Source organism: Phasianus colchicus, chromosome 30 (assembly GCF_987193195.1).
Source record: "Phasianus colchicus chromosome 30, bPhaCol1.hap1.1, whole genome shotgun sequence".
NCBI lineage: Eukaryota > Metazoa > Chordata > Aves > Galliformes > Phasianidae > Phasianus > Phasianus colchicus.
Genome location: NC_143465.1, coordinates 1,317,436 through 1,331,763, shown reverse-complemented (window position 1 = coordinate 1,331,763; position 14,328 = coordinate 1,317,436). Strand labels below are relative to the sequence as shown.

At 63.8% G+C, this 14,328-nt stretch overlaps 1 protein-coding gene across 2 annotated transcripts in view; it reads right to left on the bottom strand.

Moving 5' to 3' along the window:
- The window catches only part of POLR3C (RNA polymerase III subunit C), a 43,558-nt gene extending 29,329 nt beyond the window's left edge, over positions 1–14,229 (bottom strand). The window contains exons 1-7 of one of the 2 annotated variants that reach the window (XM_090127104.1): positions 14,103–14,229; positions 13,215–13,383; positions 12,837–13,092; positions 5,569–5,754; positions 3,205–3,293; positions 2,773–2,877; positions 126–218 (exon numbers count right to left, since the gene is read on the bottom strand). In XM_090127104.1, the coding sequence (XP_089983230.1) occupies positions 126–218; positions 2,773–2,877; positions 3,205–3,293; positions 5,569–5,754; positions 12,837–13,092; positions 13,215–13,361 (876 nt within the window). In that variant the 5' untranslated portion in view covers positions 13,362–13,383; positions 14,103–14,229. Of the gene's footprint in view, positions 1–125; positions 219–2,772; positions 2,878–3,204; positions 3,294–5,568; positions 5,755–12,836; positions 13,093–13,214; positions 13,384–13,995 lie in introns of both variants that reach the window. The other variant, XM_090127106.1, reaches the window with a different exon arrangement.
- Positions 14,230–14,328: the final 99 nt, after the last annotated feature.

The following is a 14,328-nucleotide window of genomic DNA, read 5'->3' as shown; positions in this document are numbered from 1 at the left end:
GCGCTCGCTGCAGCACAAGGGGGGCTGCGGGCACACGGTGACCCCCTGGGACCCCCGGGGGGGGGATGGGAGGACTGAGGAGGGTGTGGGGGGGGGTCTGGGGGGGGGTCTGGGGGGGTACCGACCTCGTGGGAGGAGAGCGGCTGCGTGTGAGCGGCGCCGGACGCCGTGGTGACTTCAGACATCCGCAGCATCGTCCGAATGATCTCGCTGCTGGGCTGCAACGGGGCACAGCGGGATGAGCTGCAACGGGGCTGCACTGCTGGGCTGCAGTGCTGAGCAAGGGGGGCTGCAGTGCTGGGCTGCAATGGGGGGCTGCACTGCTGGGCTGCAACGGGGGGCTGCAGTGCCGGGCTGCAACGGGGGGGCTGCAGTGCTGGGCTGCAACGGGGGGCCACAGTGCTGGGCAATGGGGGGCTGCACTGGGCTGCAAGGGGAAACTGCAGTGCTGGGCTGCAGTGCTGGGCTGCAATGGGGGCTGCAGTGCTGAGCTGCAATGGGGGGCTGCACTGTTGGGCTGCAACGGGGGCTGCACTGCTGGGCTGCAACAGGGGGCTGCAGTGCCGGGCTGCAACGGGGGGCCTGCAGTGCCGGGCTGCAACGGGGGGCCTGCAGTGCCGGGCTGCAACGGGGGGGGGGCTGCACTGCTGGGCTGCAACGGGGGGCTGCAGTGCCGGGCCGCAACGGGGCTGTACTGCTGGGCTGCAACGGGGGGGCTGCACTGCTGGGCCGCAACAGGGGGCGGGCTGCACTGCTGGGCTGCACTGATGGGCTGCAACGGGGGGGGCTGCACTGCTGAGCAACGGGGGCTGCACTGCTGGGCTGCAAGGGGAAACTGCAGTGCTGGGCTGCAACAGGGGGCTGCAGTGCTGAGCTGCAACGGGGCTGAACTGCAGGGCTGCAACAGGGGGCTGCACTGCTGGGCTGCAGTGCTGAGCAACGGGGGCTGCAGTGCTGGGCTGCAACGGGGGGCCGCAGTGCTGGGCAATGGGGGGCTGCACTGGGCTGCAAGGGGGGCTGCACTGCTGGGCTGCAATGGGGCACAGCGTGCTGAGCTGCAACAGGGGGCTGCACTGCTGGGCTGCAAGGGGGGGCTGCACTGCTGGGCTGCAATGGGGCGCAGCGTGCTGGGCTGCAACAGGGGCCTACACTGCTGGGCTGCAAGGGAAAACTGCAGTGCTGGGCTGCAACAGGGCACAGCGTGCTGAGCAATGGGGGGCTGCATGCTGGGCTGCAATGGGGCACAGCGTGCTGGGCTGCAACAGGGGCCTGCACTGCTGGGCTGCAAGGGAAAACTGCAGTGCTGGGCTGCAATGGGGCGCAGCGTGCTGAGCAATGGGGGGCTGCATGCTGGGCTGCAATGGTGGATTGCAGTGCCAAATGGCCAAACAGCTGCCCGGAGCCGAGCTCTCCCCACAGCAGCACACGGCTGTGGGCAGCCCCCCACCCCAAAGCAGGGTGTGGAAGCCTCCCACCCCCCCCAGACCCCAGCCCTGCCCCGCCGTGGAGCTGCGCTGCAGGAACGTGGAGCCCCACCACCAGCCTGCATTTGCAGAGCCGCTCCACCAAGGAGTTTGGCTGCAAGAGAATGCAAAGCCCCCCCACCCCGCAGCCCCCGACCCTACTGTGCTGCAGGACAGGACCCCCCCACCACCCCACGGCCCCCTGAGCCCCCGCCACTCCACCACGGAGCTGAGCCACAGCAGCATCGTAGCCCCCCCCCCACCCCGCAGACCCCAAAGCCCCCACCGCCACAGAGCTGGGCAGCAGGAGGATGGGAGCCCCCCACCCCCACCCCACAGCCCTCAACCCTACTGTGCTGCACAGCTGGGCTGCAGGACGACGGAAGCCCCCATCACCCCACAGCCCCTCCGCTGCGGAGCTGGGCAGGAGGATGGAAGCCCCCCAACACCACCCTGCAGCCCCCCCCCAACCCGCCCCACCACAGAGCTGGGCAGCAGGAGGATGGGAGCCCCCCCACCACCCCACAACCCCTGCCCCAACTGTGCTGCACAGCTGGGCTGCAGGATGACAGAAGCCCCCATCACCCCACAGCCCCTCTGCTGCAGAGCTGGGCAGGAGGAGCGTGGAACCCCCCAGCACCACGCAGCCCCCAGAGCCACTCCTGAGCTGCAGGACGACAGAAGCCCCCCAACCCCATCCTGCAGCCCCCCCAACCCGCCCCACCACAGAGCTGGGAACCCCCCCAGCACCACGCAGCCCCCAGAGCCACTCCTGAGCTGCAGGTCGACGGAAGCCCCCCAACCCCATCCTGCAGCCCCCCCAACCCACCCCACCACAGAGCTGGGCAGCAGGAGGATGGGAGCCCCCCCCCCCCCATCACCCCACAGCCCCTCTGCTGCAGAGCTGGGCAGGAGGAGCGTGGAGCCCCCCCAGCACCCTGCAGCCCCCAGAGCCACTCCTGAGCTGCGGGACGATGGAAGCCCCCCAACCCCATCCTGCAGCCCCCCCAACCCACCCCACCACAGAGCTGGGCAGCAGGAGGATGGGAGCCCCCCTCATCACCCCACAGCCCCCACCCCTACTGTGCTGCACAGCTGGGCTGCAGGATGACGGAAGCCCCCATCACCCCACAGCCCCTCCACTGCAGAGCTGGGCAGGACGATGGAAGCCCCCCAGCCCCACCCTGCAGCCCCCAGAGCCACTCCTGAGCTGTGGGACGATAGAAGCCCCCCAACCCCACCCTGCAGCCCCCCCCAATCCACCCCACCACGGAGTTGGGCTGCGGGAGGATGGAAGCCCCCCCCAGACCTGGTCCATGCGGTTGGCCACGGCGCTGACGATGGCCTGGTCTCGGAAGTGCTGGTGGAAACGCTCCATGTTCACTTGCCAATAAATGCCGTCATCGGGGGGGGGCTGCGAGGGAGGGGGGGGCACAGAGCTGCAGTTTTGTTCCCAGCACCCCGGGACGCCTCGAAACACAGAGCCTGAGCTGCAGGAGCAGCATGGGGCAGACGGGGATGGAGAAGCTTCACAGCCAGAGCTGACAGCAGCGGATGGGACGGCACCAAGAGTGGCCACCCAACTCCCCCCCCCCCCCCCCGTTCCCCATGTCTGAGCCCCAGCCCCCCATCTGCAGCCCTCAGCCTTCATCCACTAGCCCACAGCCCCCAGCCCTTAGCCCCCAGACACAGCTCTGCTGTGACGCACAGCCCCGAAATTTGGGACACCCCCCCCCAGTACCTCTGCACCGCCCGCATCCGATTTCTGCTTCTTCGCCCTGGGGCCGCCGCTCTCCTCCTCATCGCACGACCGCCTCCGCTTCCCCTTCCCTGCCAAACAGCCCCGGCGCAGCGCTGGGCCAGTGCTGCCAAACGGCCCCCAGCCCCACCTCTCACCCCCAGCCTGCAGCCCTCAGCCTTCAGCCCCTAGCCCACAGCCCACAGCCCCCACCTCCCACCCCCAGCCTGCAGCCCCCTGCCCCCACCCTGTAGCTCCCAGCCATTAGCCCTTAGCCCCCAGCCCCATCTGCAGCCCTCAGCCTTCATCCACTAGCCCACAGCCTACAGCCCTACGCCCCCAGACCTTAGCCCCCACCTCCCACCCCCAGCCTGCAGCCCTCGGCCCCCAGCCCTTAGTCCCCAGCCCCATATCTGCAGCCCTCAGCCTTTATCCACTAGCCCCCAGACCCCAGCCCTAAGCCTCCAGACCTCAGCCCCTACCTCCCACCCCCAGCCTGCAGCCCCCCTCTCCCAGCTCACAGCTATTAACCCTTAGCCCCTTGCCCCGTCTGTAGCCCTCAGCCTTCATCCACTAGCCCCCAGCCAGCAGACTACAGCCCTAAGCCCCCAGCCTGCAGCCCCCCACCCCCAGCCATTAGCCCTTAGCCCCCAGCCCCATCTGCAGCCCTCAGCCTTCATCCACTAGCCCACAGCCTACAGCCCTAAGCCCCCAGCCCTTAGCCCCCATCTCACCCCCAGCCTGCAGACCACCGCGCCCAGCCATTAGCCCTTAGCCCCCAGCCCATTGTCTGCAGCCCTCAGCCTTCAGCCACTAGCCCACAGCTCCCAGCCCTAAGCCCCCAGCCCTTAGCCCCCACCTCTCACCCCCACCCTGCAGCCCCCCTCCCCCAGCTCCCAGCCATTAGCCCTTAGCCCCCTGCCCCGTCTGTAGCCCTCAGTCTTCAGCCACTAGCCCACAATCCCCAACCCCCAGCCTACAGCCCTAAGCCCCCAGCCCTTAGCCCCCATCTCACCCCCAGCCTGCAGCCCCCCACCCCCAGCCATTAGCCCTCAGCCTTCATCCACTAGCCCCCAGCCAGCAGCCTACAGCCCTAAGCCCCCAGCCCTTAGCCCCTACCTCCCACCCCCAGCCTGCAGCCCCCCTCTCCCAGCTCCCAGCCATTAATCCTTAGCCCCCTGACCCCTGTCTGTAGCCCTCAGTCTTCAGCCACTAGCCCCCAGCCAGCAGACTACAGCCCTAAGCCCCCAGCCCTTCGCCCCCACCTCTCACCCCCAGCCTGCAGCCCCCCACCCCCAGCCATTAGCCCTTAGCCCCCAGCCCACTGTCTGCAGCCCTCAGCCTTCAGCCACTAGCCCACAGCTCCCAGCCCTTAGCCCCCACCTCTCACCCCCACCCTGCAGCCCCCCTCCCCCAGCTCCCAGCCATTAACCCTTAGCCCCTTGCCCCCTGTCTGTAGCCCTCAGCCTTCATCCACTAGCCCCCAGCCCCCAGCCAGCAGACTACAGCCCTAAGCCCCCAGCCTGCAGCCCCCCACCCCCAGCCATTAGCCCTTAGCCCCCAGCCCACTGTCTGCAGCCCTCAGCCTTCAGCCACTAGCCCACAGCTCCCAGCCCTAAGCCCCAGCCCTTAGCCCCCACCTCTCACCCCCACCCTGCAGCCCCCCTCCCCCAGCTCCCAGCCATTAGTCCTCAGCCCCCAGCCCCCCACCTGCAGCCCTCAGCCTTCATCCACTAGCCCCCAGCCCCCAGCCAGTAGCCCTAAGCCCCCAGCCCTTAGCCCCCATCTCACCCCCAGCCTGCAGACCCCCGCCCCCAGCCATTAGCCCTTAGCCCCCAGCCCATTGTCTGCAGCCCTCAGCCTTCAGCCACTAGCCCACAGCTCCCAGCCCTAAGCCCCCAGCCCTTAGCCCCCACCTCTCACACCCACCCTGCAGCCCCCCTCCCCCAGCTTCCAGCCATTAGCCCTTAGTCCCCTGCCCCGTCTGTAGCCCTCAGTCTTCAGCCACTAGCCCACAATCCCCAACCCCCAGCCTACAGCCCTAAGCCCCCAGCCCTTAGCCCCCACCTCTCACCCCCACCCTGCAGCCCCCCTCCCCCAGCTCCGAGCCATTAACCCTTAGCCCCCTGCCCCCTGTCTGTAGCCCTCAGCCTTCATCCACTAGCCCACAACACCCAACCCCCAGCCTACAGCCCTAAGCCCCCAGCCCTTAGCCCCCACCTCTCACCCCCACCCTGCAGCCCCCCTCCCCCAGCTCCCAGCCATTAGCCCGTAGCCCCCAGCCCGTAGCCCGACCCCTCACCCCCAGCCCTTGCTGCCCACCCCCCTCCGGCAGCCCCCAGCCCCCCCACCCCGCCAAGTCCTCACCCACGAGGTTCAGCCTGGGCACGGCATACATGTCCTTCTCGTTGAGCACCAGGGTGGGCGCAGCGGGGGGGGGCACGTCGGGGCCCTGGGTGCCTTCGGGGACCTGCGGGCTCCTCTGCACGAAGTGCGTGTCGGCCAGGCGCACAAACGTGCTGCACACGTCTGCGTAGTCCATGGTCTTCCCATCTAAACCGGGATGGGGGGCTGTCAGTGTGGGCTGTCAGGGTGGGGAGGGGCGGGGGGGGGAGGGCTGTCAGTTCAGGGAGGGGCAGGGAGGGCTGTCAGGGTGGGGAGGGGGGCTGTTAGTGCAGGAAGGGGTACGGGGGGCTGTCAGGGTGGGGAAGGGGGCTGTCAGTGCGGGGAGGGGCAGGGAGGGGGAGGGAGGGCTGTCAGTGTGGGGAGGAGGGCTGTCAGGGTGGGGAGGGGCAGGGAGGGCTGACAGTGTGGGGAGGGAACAGGGAGGGGGCAGGGGGGGCTGTCAGAGTGGGGAGAGGGGGCTGTCAGTGTGGGGAGGGGCATGGGGGGAGGGCTGTCAGTTCAGGGAGGGGCAGGGAGGGGGCAGGGAGGGCTGTCAGGGTGGGGAGGGGGGCTGTCAGTGCGGGGAGGGGAAGGGAGGGGGCAGGGAGGGCCGTCAGGGTGGGGAGGGGGGCTGTCAGGGTGGGGAGGGGCAGGGAGGGCCATCAGGGTGGGGAAGGGGGCTGTCAGGGTGGGGAGGGCTGTCAGGGTGGGGAGGGAGGTCTGTCAGGGTGGAGAGGGGGGCTGTCAATGTGGGGCGGGCTGTCAGGGTGGGGAAGGGCAGGGAGGGGGAAGGAGGGCTGTCAGTGTGGGGAGGAGGGCTGTCAGGGTGGGGAGGGGCAGGGAGGGCTGTCAAGGTGGGGAGGGAACAGGGAGGGGGCAGGGGGGGCTGTCAGAGTGGGGAGAGGGGGCTGTCAGTGTGGGGAGGGGCAGGGGGGGAGGGCTGTCAGTTCAGGGAGGGGCAGGGAGGGCTGTCAGGGTGGGGAGGGGGGCTGTCAATGTGGGCAGGGGCAGGGAGGGGGCAGGGAGGGTTGTCAGGGTGGGGAAGGGGGCTGTCAGGGTGGGGAAGAGGGCTGTCAGGGTGGGGAGGGACAGGGAGGGGCAGGGAGGGCTGTCAGGGTGGGGAGGGGCAGGGGGGGCGGCTGTCAAGGCAGGGAGGGGGCAGGGAGGGCTGTCAGTGTGGGAAGGGCAGGGGGGGCTGGGGCTGTCAGGGTGTGGAAGGGCAGGGGGGGAGGGCTGTCAGGGTGGGGAGGGGGAGGGATGGCTGTCAGTGCGGGGAAGGGGAGGGGCAGGGGGCTGTCAGGGTGGGGAGGGGGCAGGGAGGGAGAGGGAGGGCTGTCAGGGTGGGGAGGAGGGCTGTCAGGGTGGGGAGGGGCAGGGAGGGCCGTCAGGGTGGGGAGGGGGCTGTCAGGGTGGGGAGGGGCAGGGAGGACTGTCAGTGGGGAGGGGGGCTGTCAGTGTGGGGAGGAGGAGGGAGGGGAGGGGAGGGCTGCCAATGTGGGGAGGGGGGCAGGGAGGGGGCAGGAAGGACTGTCAGTGTGGGGAGGGGCAGGGAGGGGCAGGGAGGGCTGTCAGTGTGGGGAGGGGGGCTGCCAGTGCGGGGAGGGGCAGGGAGGGCTGTCACGGTGGGGAGGGGGCATGGAGGGCCATCAGGGTGGGGAGGGGGGCTGTCAGGGTGGGGGGGTGGCTGTCAGGGTGGGGAGGGCAGGGAGGGGGAGGGAGGGCTGTCAGTGTGGGGAGGGGGCAGGGAGGGTGGGGAAGAGGCAGAGAGGGCTGTCAGGGTGGGGAGGGGCAGGGAGGGTGGGGAGGGGGCGGTGCTGCCGCTGCCCGGAGCCGGGTGGGTGCCTGCAGCCCCATGGCAGCAGGTGGGACGCGGGCTCATCCTGCCTGCGACAGCAGGGAGCCCAAAGGCCGTTCCGTTCCAGCCCCGCCGGCCGTCAGCTCCGGCTGCCCCGGGCTCCGTCCAACCTCGGCACCTCCAGGCACCGGGGCTCCGGAACCCAACCAGCGCTGCCACCTCGCCTTTTTCCTCCCACAGTGCACAGTTCCCCTCTGCTCCCAGGAGAGCTCCATGGGGCTCTGTGGGTCCCTATAGGTCTCCATGGGGCTCTGTGGGTCCCTATAGGTCTCCATGGGGCTCTGTGGGTCCCTATAGGTCTCCATGGGTCCCTATAGGTCTCCATGGGGCTCTGTGGGTCCCTATAGGTCTCCATGGGGCTTTGTGGGTCCCTATAGGTCTCCATGGGGCTCTGTGGGTCCCTATAGGTCTCCATGGGGCTCTGTGGGTCCCTATAGGTCTCCATGGGTCCCTATAGGTCTCCATGGGGCTCTGTGGGTCCCTATTGGTCTCTATGGGGCTCTGTGGGTCCCTATAGATCTCTATGGGTCCCTATAGGTCTCCATGGGGCTCTGTGGGTCCCTATAGGTCTCCATGGGGCTCTGTAGGGCTCTGTGGCACTCTGTGCAGCTCTATGGGCACCACAGGTCTCTGAGGAGCTCTATAGGGCGCTATGGGGCTCTACAAACTCTACAGGTCTCTGTGGGGCTCTATGGGGTTTTATACGGTTCTATAGAACTCTATGAAGCTCTGTGGGGTTCTATGGTGCTCTATACAACTCTATGGGCTCTACAGGTCTCTGTGGTGCTCTATAGGCTTTATAGGACTCTACGGGGCTCTATAGATCTCTATGGGGCCCTGTGGGGCTCTACATGGCTCTATGATGCTCCATACAGCTCTATGAGCTCTACAGGTCTCCATGGGGCTCTGTAGGTCCCTATAGGTCTCCATGGGGCTCTGTGGGTCCCTATAGGTCTCCATGGGGCTCTGTGGCACTCTGTGCAGCTCTATGGGCACTACAGGTCTCTGAGGAGCTCTATAGAGCTCTATGGGGCTCTGTGCGGCTCTATGGGGCTCTACAGACTCTATAGGACTCTGTGGGGCTCTATAAGACTCTATGGGGTTTTATACGGTTCTATAGGACTCTATGGAGCTCTGTGGGGTTCTATGGTGCTCTATACAACTCTATGGGCTCTATAGGTCTCTGTGGGGCTCTGTGCGGCTCTATAGGTCCCTATAGATCTCTGTGGGGCTCTATGGGCTCTATAGACCTCTATGGGGCCCTGTGGGGCTCTACGTGCCTCTCTGATGCTCCATACAGCTCTATGAGCTCTACAGGTCTCCATGGGGCTCTGTGGGTCCCTATAGGTCTCTATGAGTCCCTATAGGTCTCCATGGGGCTCTGTGGGTCCCTATAGGTCTCCATGGGGCTCTGTGGCACTCTGTACAGCTATATGGGCACTACAGGTCTCTGAGGAGCTCTATAGAGCTCTATGGGGCTCTGTGCGGCTCTATGGGGCTCTACAGACTCTATAGGTCTCTGTGGGGCTCTATAAGACTCTATGGGGTTTTATACGGTTCTATAGGACTCTATGGAGCTCTGTGGGGTTCTATGGTGCTCTATACAACTCTATGGGCTCTATAGGTCTCTGTGCGGCTCTATAGGCGTTATAGGACTCTATGGGGCTCTGTGCGGCTCTATGGCGCTCTATACAGCTCTATGGGGTTCTATAGGTCCCTATAGATCTCTGTGGGGCTCTACGTGGTTCTATGACACTCCATACAGCTCTATGAGCTCTATGGGTCTCCATGGGGCTCTGTAGGTCCCTATAGGTCTCTATGGGGCTCTATGGCACTCTGTACAGCTCTATGGGCTCTACAGGTCTCTGAGGAGCTCTATAGAGCTCTATGGGGCGCTATGGGGCTCTGTGCGGCTCTATGGGGCTCTGTGGGTCCCTATATATCTCTATGGGGCTTTGTGGGGCTCTATGGCACTCTGTACAGCTCTATGGGCACTACAGGTCTTTGAGGAGCTCTACAGAGCTCTATGGGGCGCTATGGGGCTCTGTGCAGCTCTATGGGGCTCTATAAGTCCCTATAGATCTCTGTGGGGCTCTATGGGCTCTATAGATCTCTATGGGGCCCTGTGGGGCTGTACGTGCCTCTATGATGCTCCATACAGCTCTATGAGCTCTACAGGTCTCCATGGGGCTCTGTGGGTCCCTATAGGTCTCCACGGGGCTCTGTGGGTCCCTATAGGTCTCCATGGGGCTCTGTGGGTCCCTATAGGTCTCCATGGGGCTCTGTGGGTCCCTATAGGTCTCCATGGGGCTTTCTGGGGCTCTATGGCACTCTGTACAGCTCTATGGGCACCACAGGTCTCTGAGGAGCTCTATAGAGCTCTATGGGGCGCTATGGGACTCTGTGCGGCTCTATGGGGCTCTACAGACTCTATAGGTCTCTGTGGGGCTCTATAAGACTCTATGGGGTTTTATACGGTTCTATAGGACTCTATGGAGCTCTGTGGGGTTCTATGGAGCTCTGTGGGGTTCTATGGAGCTCTATACAACTCTATGGGCTCTATAGGTCTCTGTGGGGCTCTGTGCGGCTCTATGGGGCTCTATACAGCTCTATGGGGCTCTATAGGTCCAAACAGATCTCTGTGGGGCTCTATGGGCTCTATAGATCTCTCTGAGGCTCTGTGGGGCTCTACGTGGCTCTATGATGCTCCATACAGCTCTATGAGCTCTACAGGTCTCCATGGGGCTCTGTGGGTCCCTATAGATCTCTATGGGGCTCTGTGGGTCCCTATAGATCTCCGTGGGGCTCTGTGAGGCTCTATGGCACTCTGTACAGCTCTATGGGCTCTACAGGTCTCTGAGGAGCTCTATAGAGCTCTATGGGGCTCTACAGACTCTATAGGTCTCTGTGGGGCTCTATAAGACTCTATGGGGTTTTATACGGTTCTATAGGACTCTATGGAGCTCTGTGGGGCTCTATGGTGCTCTATAGGTCTCTGTGGGGCTCTGTGCGGCTTTATGGCACTCTATACGGCTCTATAGGTCCCTATAGATCTCTATGGGGCTCTATGTGGCTCTATGATGCTCCATACAGCTCTATAAGGTCTACAGGTCTCCATGGGGCTCTGTGGGTCCCTATAGGTCTCTATGGGGCTCTGTGGGTCCCTACAGGTCTCCATGGGGCTCTGTGGGGCTCTATGGCACTCTGTACAGCTCTATGGGCACCACAGGTCTCTGAGGAGCTCTATGGGGCGCTATGGGGCTCTACAGACTCTATAGGTCTCTGTGGGGCTCTATAAGACTCTATGGGGTTTTATACGGTTCTATAGGACTCTATGCAGCTCTGTGGGGTTCTATGGTGCTCTATACAACTCTATGGGCTCTATAGGTCTCTGTGGAGCTCCATAGGCTTTATAGGACTCTATGGGGTTCTGCGGGCTCTATAGGTCTCTGTGGGGCTCTGCATGGCTCTATGGCGCTCTATACGGCTCTATGTGCTCTATAGATCCCTACAGATCTCTGTGGGGCTCTACGTGGCTCTATGACGCTCCATACAGCTCTATGAGCTCCATAGGTCTCTATGGGACTCTGTAGGTCCCTATAGGTCTCTATGGGGCTCTGTGGGTCCCTATAGGTCTCCATGGGGCTTTCTGGGGCTCTATGGCACTCTGTACAGCTCTATGGGCACCACAGGTCTCTGAGGAGCTCTATAGAGCTCTATGGGGCGCTATGGGGCTCTGTGCAGCTCTATGGGGCTCTACAAACTCTATAGGTCTCTGTGGGGCTCTATAAGACTCTATGGGGTTTTATACGGTTCTATAGAACTCTATGGAGCTCTGTGGGGTTCTATGGTGCTCTATACAACTCTATGGATTCTATAGGTCTCTGTGGAGCTCCATAGGCTTTATAGGACTCTATGGGGCTCTGTGGGGCTCTGTGCGGCTCTATGGACTCTACAGGTCTCTGTGGGGCTCTATGGTGCTCTATACAGCTCTATGGGATTCTATAGGTCCCTATAGATCTCTGTGGGGCTCAATGCAGCTCTATGGCACTCTATACGGCTCTAAAGGTCTCTATAGGTCCCTATAGGTCTCTATGGGGCTTTGTGGGGCTCTATGGGGCTCTATGGGACTCTGTGCGGCTCTATGGAACTCTATACAGCTCTATGGGCTCTATAGGTTCCTATAGGTCTCTATGGCACTCTGTAGCTCTATGGGCTCTATAGGACTCTGTGGGGCTCTGCGTGGCTCTATGGGGCTCTATGGAGCTCTATACAGCTCTATGGGCTCTACAGGTTCCTATAGGTCTCTATGGGGCTCTGTGGCACCCTGTACAGCTCTATGGGCTCTATAGGAATCTGTGGAGCTCTATAGAGCTCTACGGGACGCTATGTTGCTCTATGGAGCTCTATAGCTCTTTGTGGGGCTCTATAGGTCTCTGTGGGGCTCTATGGTGTTCTATACAGCTCTATGGGCTCTATACACTCTATGGGGCTCTGTAGGGCCCTACAGGTCTCTATGGGACTCTGTAGGGCTCTATGGGGTGCTATGGGGCTCTATAGGTCCCTATAGGTCTGTATGAGGCTCTGTGGGGCTCTATGGCACTCTGTACAGTTCTATGGGGTGCTATGGGGCTCTATAGGTCCCCATAGGTCTCTACGGGGCCCTATCACAGCATCACAGAATGGCAGGGGTTGGAAGGGACCCCCAGGGATCACGGAGCCCAACCCCCTGCCAAAGCAGTTCCTGCAGCAGGTCGCACAAGCAGGCATCCCATAGGTGGGTCTGGAACACCTGCAGAGGAGGAGCCTCCACCACCTCCATGGGCAGCTGTGCCACCTAAAGAATCCTTGTGCACATCTGTGCGGAACTTCCTGTGCTGCGGGGCACATCCCATAATACATCCCACAGCACAGCCCATAGCACAGCCTGTAACACATCCCACAGCACAGCCCACAGCACATCCCATAATACATCCCACAGCACATCCCATAGCACAGCCTGTAACACATCCCACAGCACAGCCCACAGCACAGCCCACAGCACATCCAACTTCCTGTGCTGCAGTTCCTGTCCGTTTCCCCTCGTCCTGTCCCCACACACCGCTGAAAACAGCCTGGCCTCACCCCCCACACCTCAACATTTACAGACCAGGATCAGGCCCCCTCTCAGCCTCCTTTTCTCAATCTAAACAGCCGCAGTTCGCTCAGCCTTCCTCCATAGGGGCGATGCTCCAGGCCCTTCCCCATCCTTACAGCCCCCCACTGGACCCCTCCCAAGAGATCCCCGTCTTTTTCATCCTGGGGAGCCCAGCCCTGCACACAGCGCTCCTTACTGCATCCTCCACCCCCACCAGGTCCCCACCAGGTCCCCGCACGGAGGGGGAGCAGCGCCCACCTTCCATGGTCTCCGTCAACCGATCCGCCACCTTCCTCACCACGGCGCTCAGCGTCATTTTGCCGTTGAGGAGCAGCTCCTCCACCAGCAGCTCCCCGGTGTCGCCGTACAGCGCCTTGGCGGTGTAGATGTAGCGCGGGTAGCGCAGGATGCGCAGCACCCGGCGGCACCGAGCCTCGTACTCCACGCAGCCGCGCTTCTGCAGCTGGTATGCGGCCAGGTTGTGCTGGATGAGGACGCACAGCGCCTTCCTCACCTGCCCGAGGCGCACGTTTGGTTGCTCACGTTCTCGCAGGAGCCCTCGGGGCCACGCAGCCCCGTTTTTGGGCTCCCCTGCTGTCACCAAACCCCCCCCAACCCCAACTGCCCCCCCCATACCTGGTCCAACGCCAGCCCGGTGTCGGCGCAGATGGCGCGCAGCGGCTGGCTGCCCGTCCTCACCAGGTACGTCCCCACCTTCTCCACGATCTCGCCGAAATGCTCGCGCAGCAGCAGGGAGCACAGCTTTATCTCCGCCTGCGTCATGGCGGCGCGGCCGGGATCAAAGCTGGGGAGCAGAGAGGAGACAGCGCGGATCGCAGCGGTGGGGTGGCACTGAGGAGCGCCGGATACAAAGCCCCCAGATCCCCCCCCCCAACCCCCAGTGACCCCCGGCACCGGGCAGATTCTGGGAGGGGGAGGGGGCAGGGTGGGGAGAGGGGGGGAGGGAAAAGGGGGGGAAAGGGGGGGGAAGGAGGGAAAGGGGGGGGAAGGAGGGAAAGGGGGGGGAAGGAGGGAAAGGGGGGGGGAACCGCTGTTCCCTGCAGCTCTGGAGCAGAAAGGAGCGGCTGTGGGGATGGGTTTTACAGGAGGAGGAATTTTGTGAGGGCAGAAGCGATGGGATTTGGGGGTGAAAACTTTGTGGTTTTTTTTTGGGGGGGAGGAAAACCCCATTTTCCAGAGTGATGGGGAGGGGATCTGGGGCTGAAATCCCCCTTTTATCAATTAAAAAATAATCACCCCATTTTCTCAATGACTCCGTTCCAGAGTGGGGAGGGGGACATTTCCCGGGGGGAGGAGCCCCTCCCCCACCGCTACTCTCCCCCCCCCAAAACCCTAACTCCCCCCCCACCCCTTCTGGAGCAGACCACCACCGGGGGCCGCTCCGCCCACCACCCACCCAGAGCTCCTGCCGGGTTCCCCACGTCCCCGCCCCGGGCTCGCGGCACCGCCGGGGTCCCCGCGTCCCTCCCGGCTCCGCGGCAACGCCGGCCGCCCCGCTCTCACCCAGGCCCGGCTTAAACCCACGCGACCACCGAGGCGAACGCCATTTCCGGCGCTCAGATGACTACTTCCGGTCCCTCAGCGCCGCCGCTCCGGAGGACCGCGGCTACGTGCCGCTCTACCCGCTCCGTCTCGTCGTGCCGCCGTGACGCCGCGCTCTCTCGGAGCGGCCGGGAGGACCGGAAGTGCCGGCGCTCTACCCGTCGGACCGCCGCCTCGCTGCCCGGCC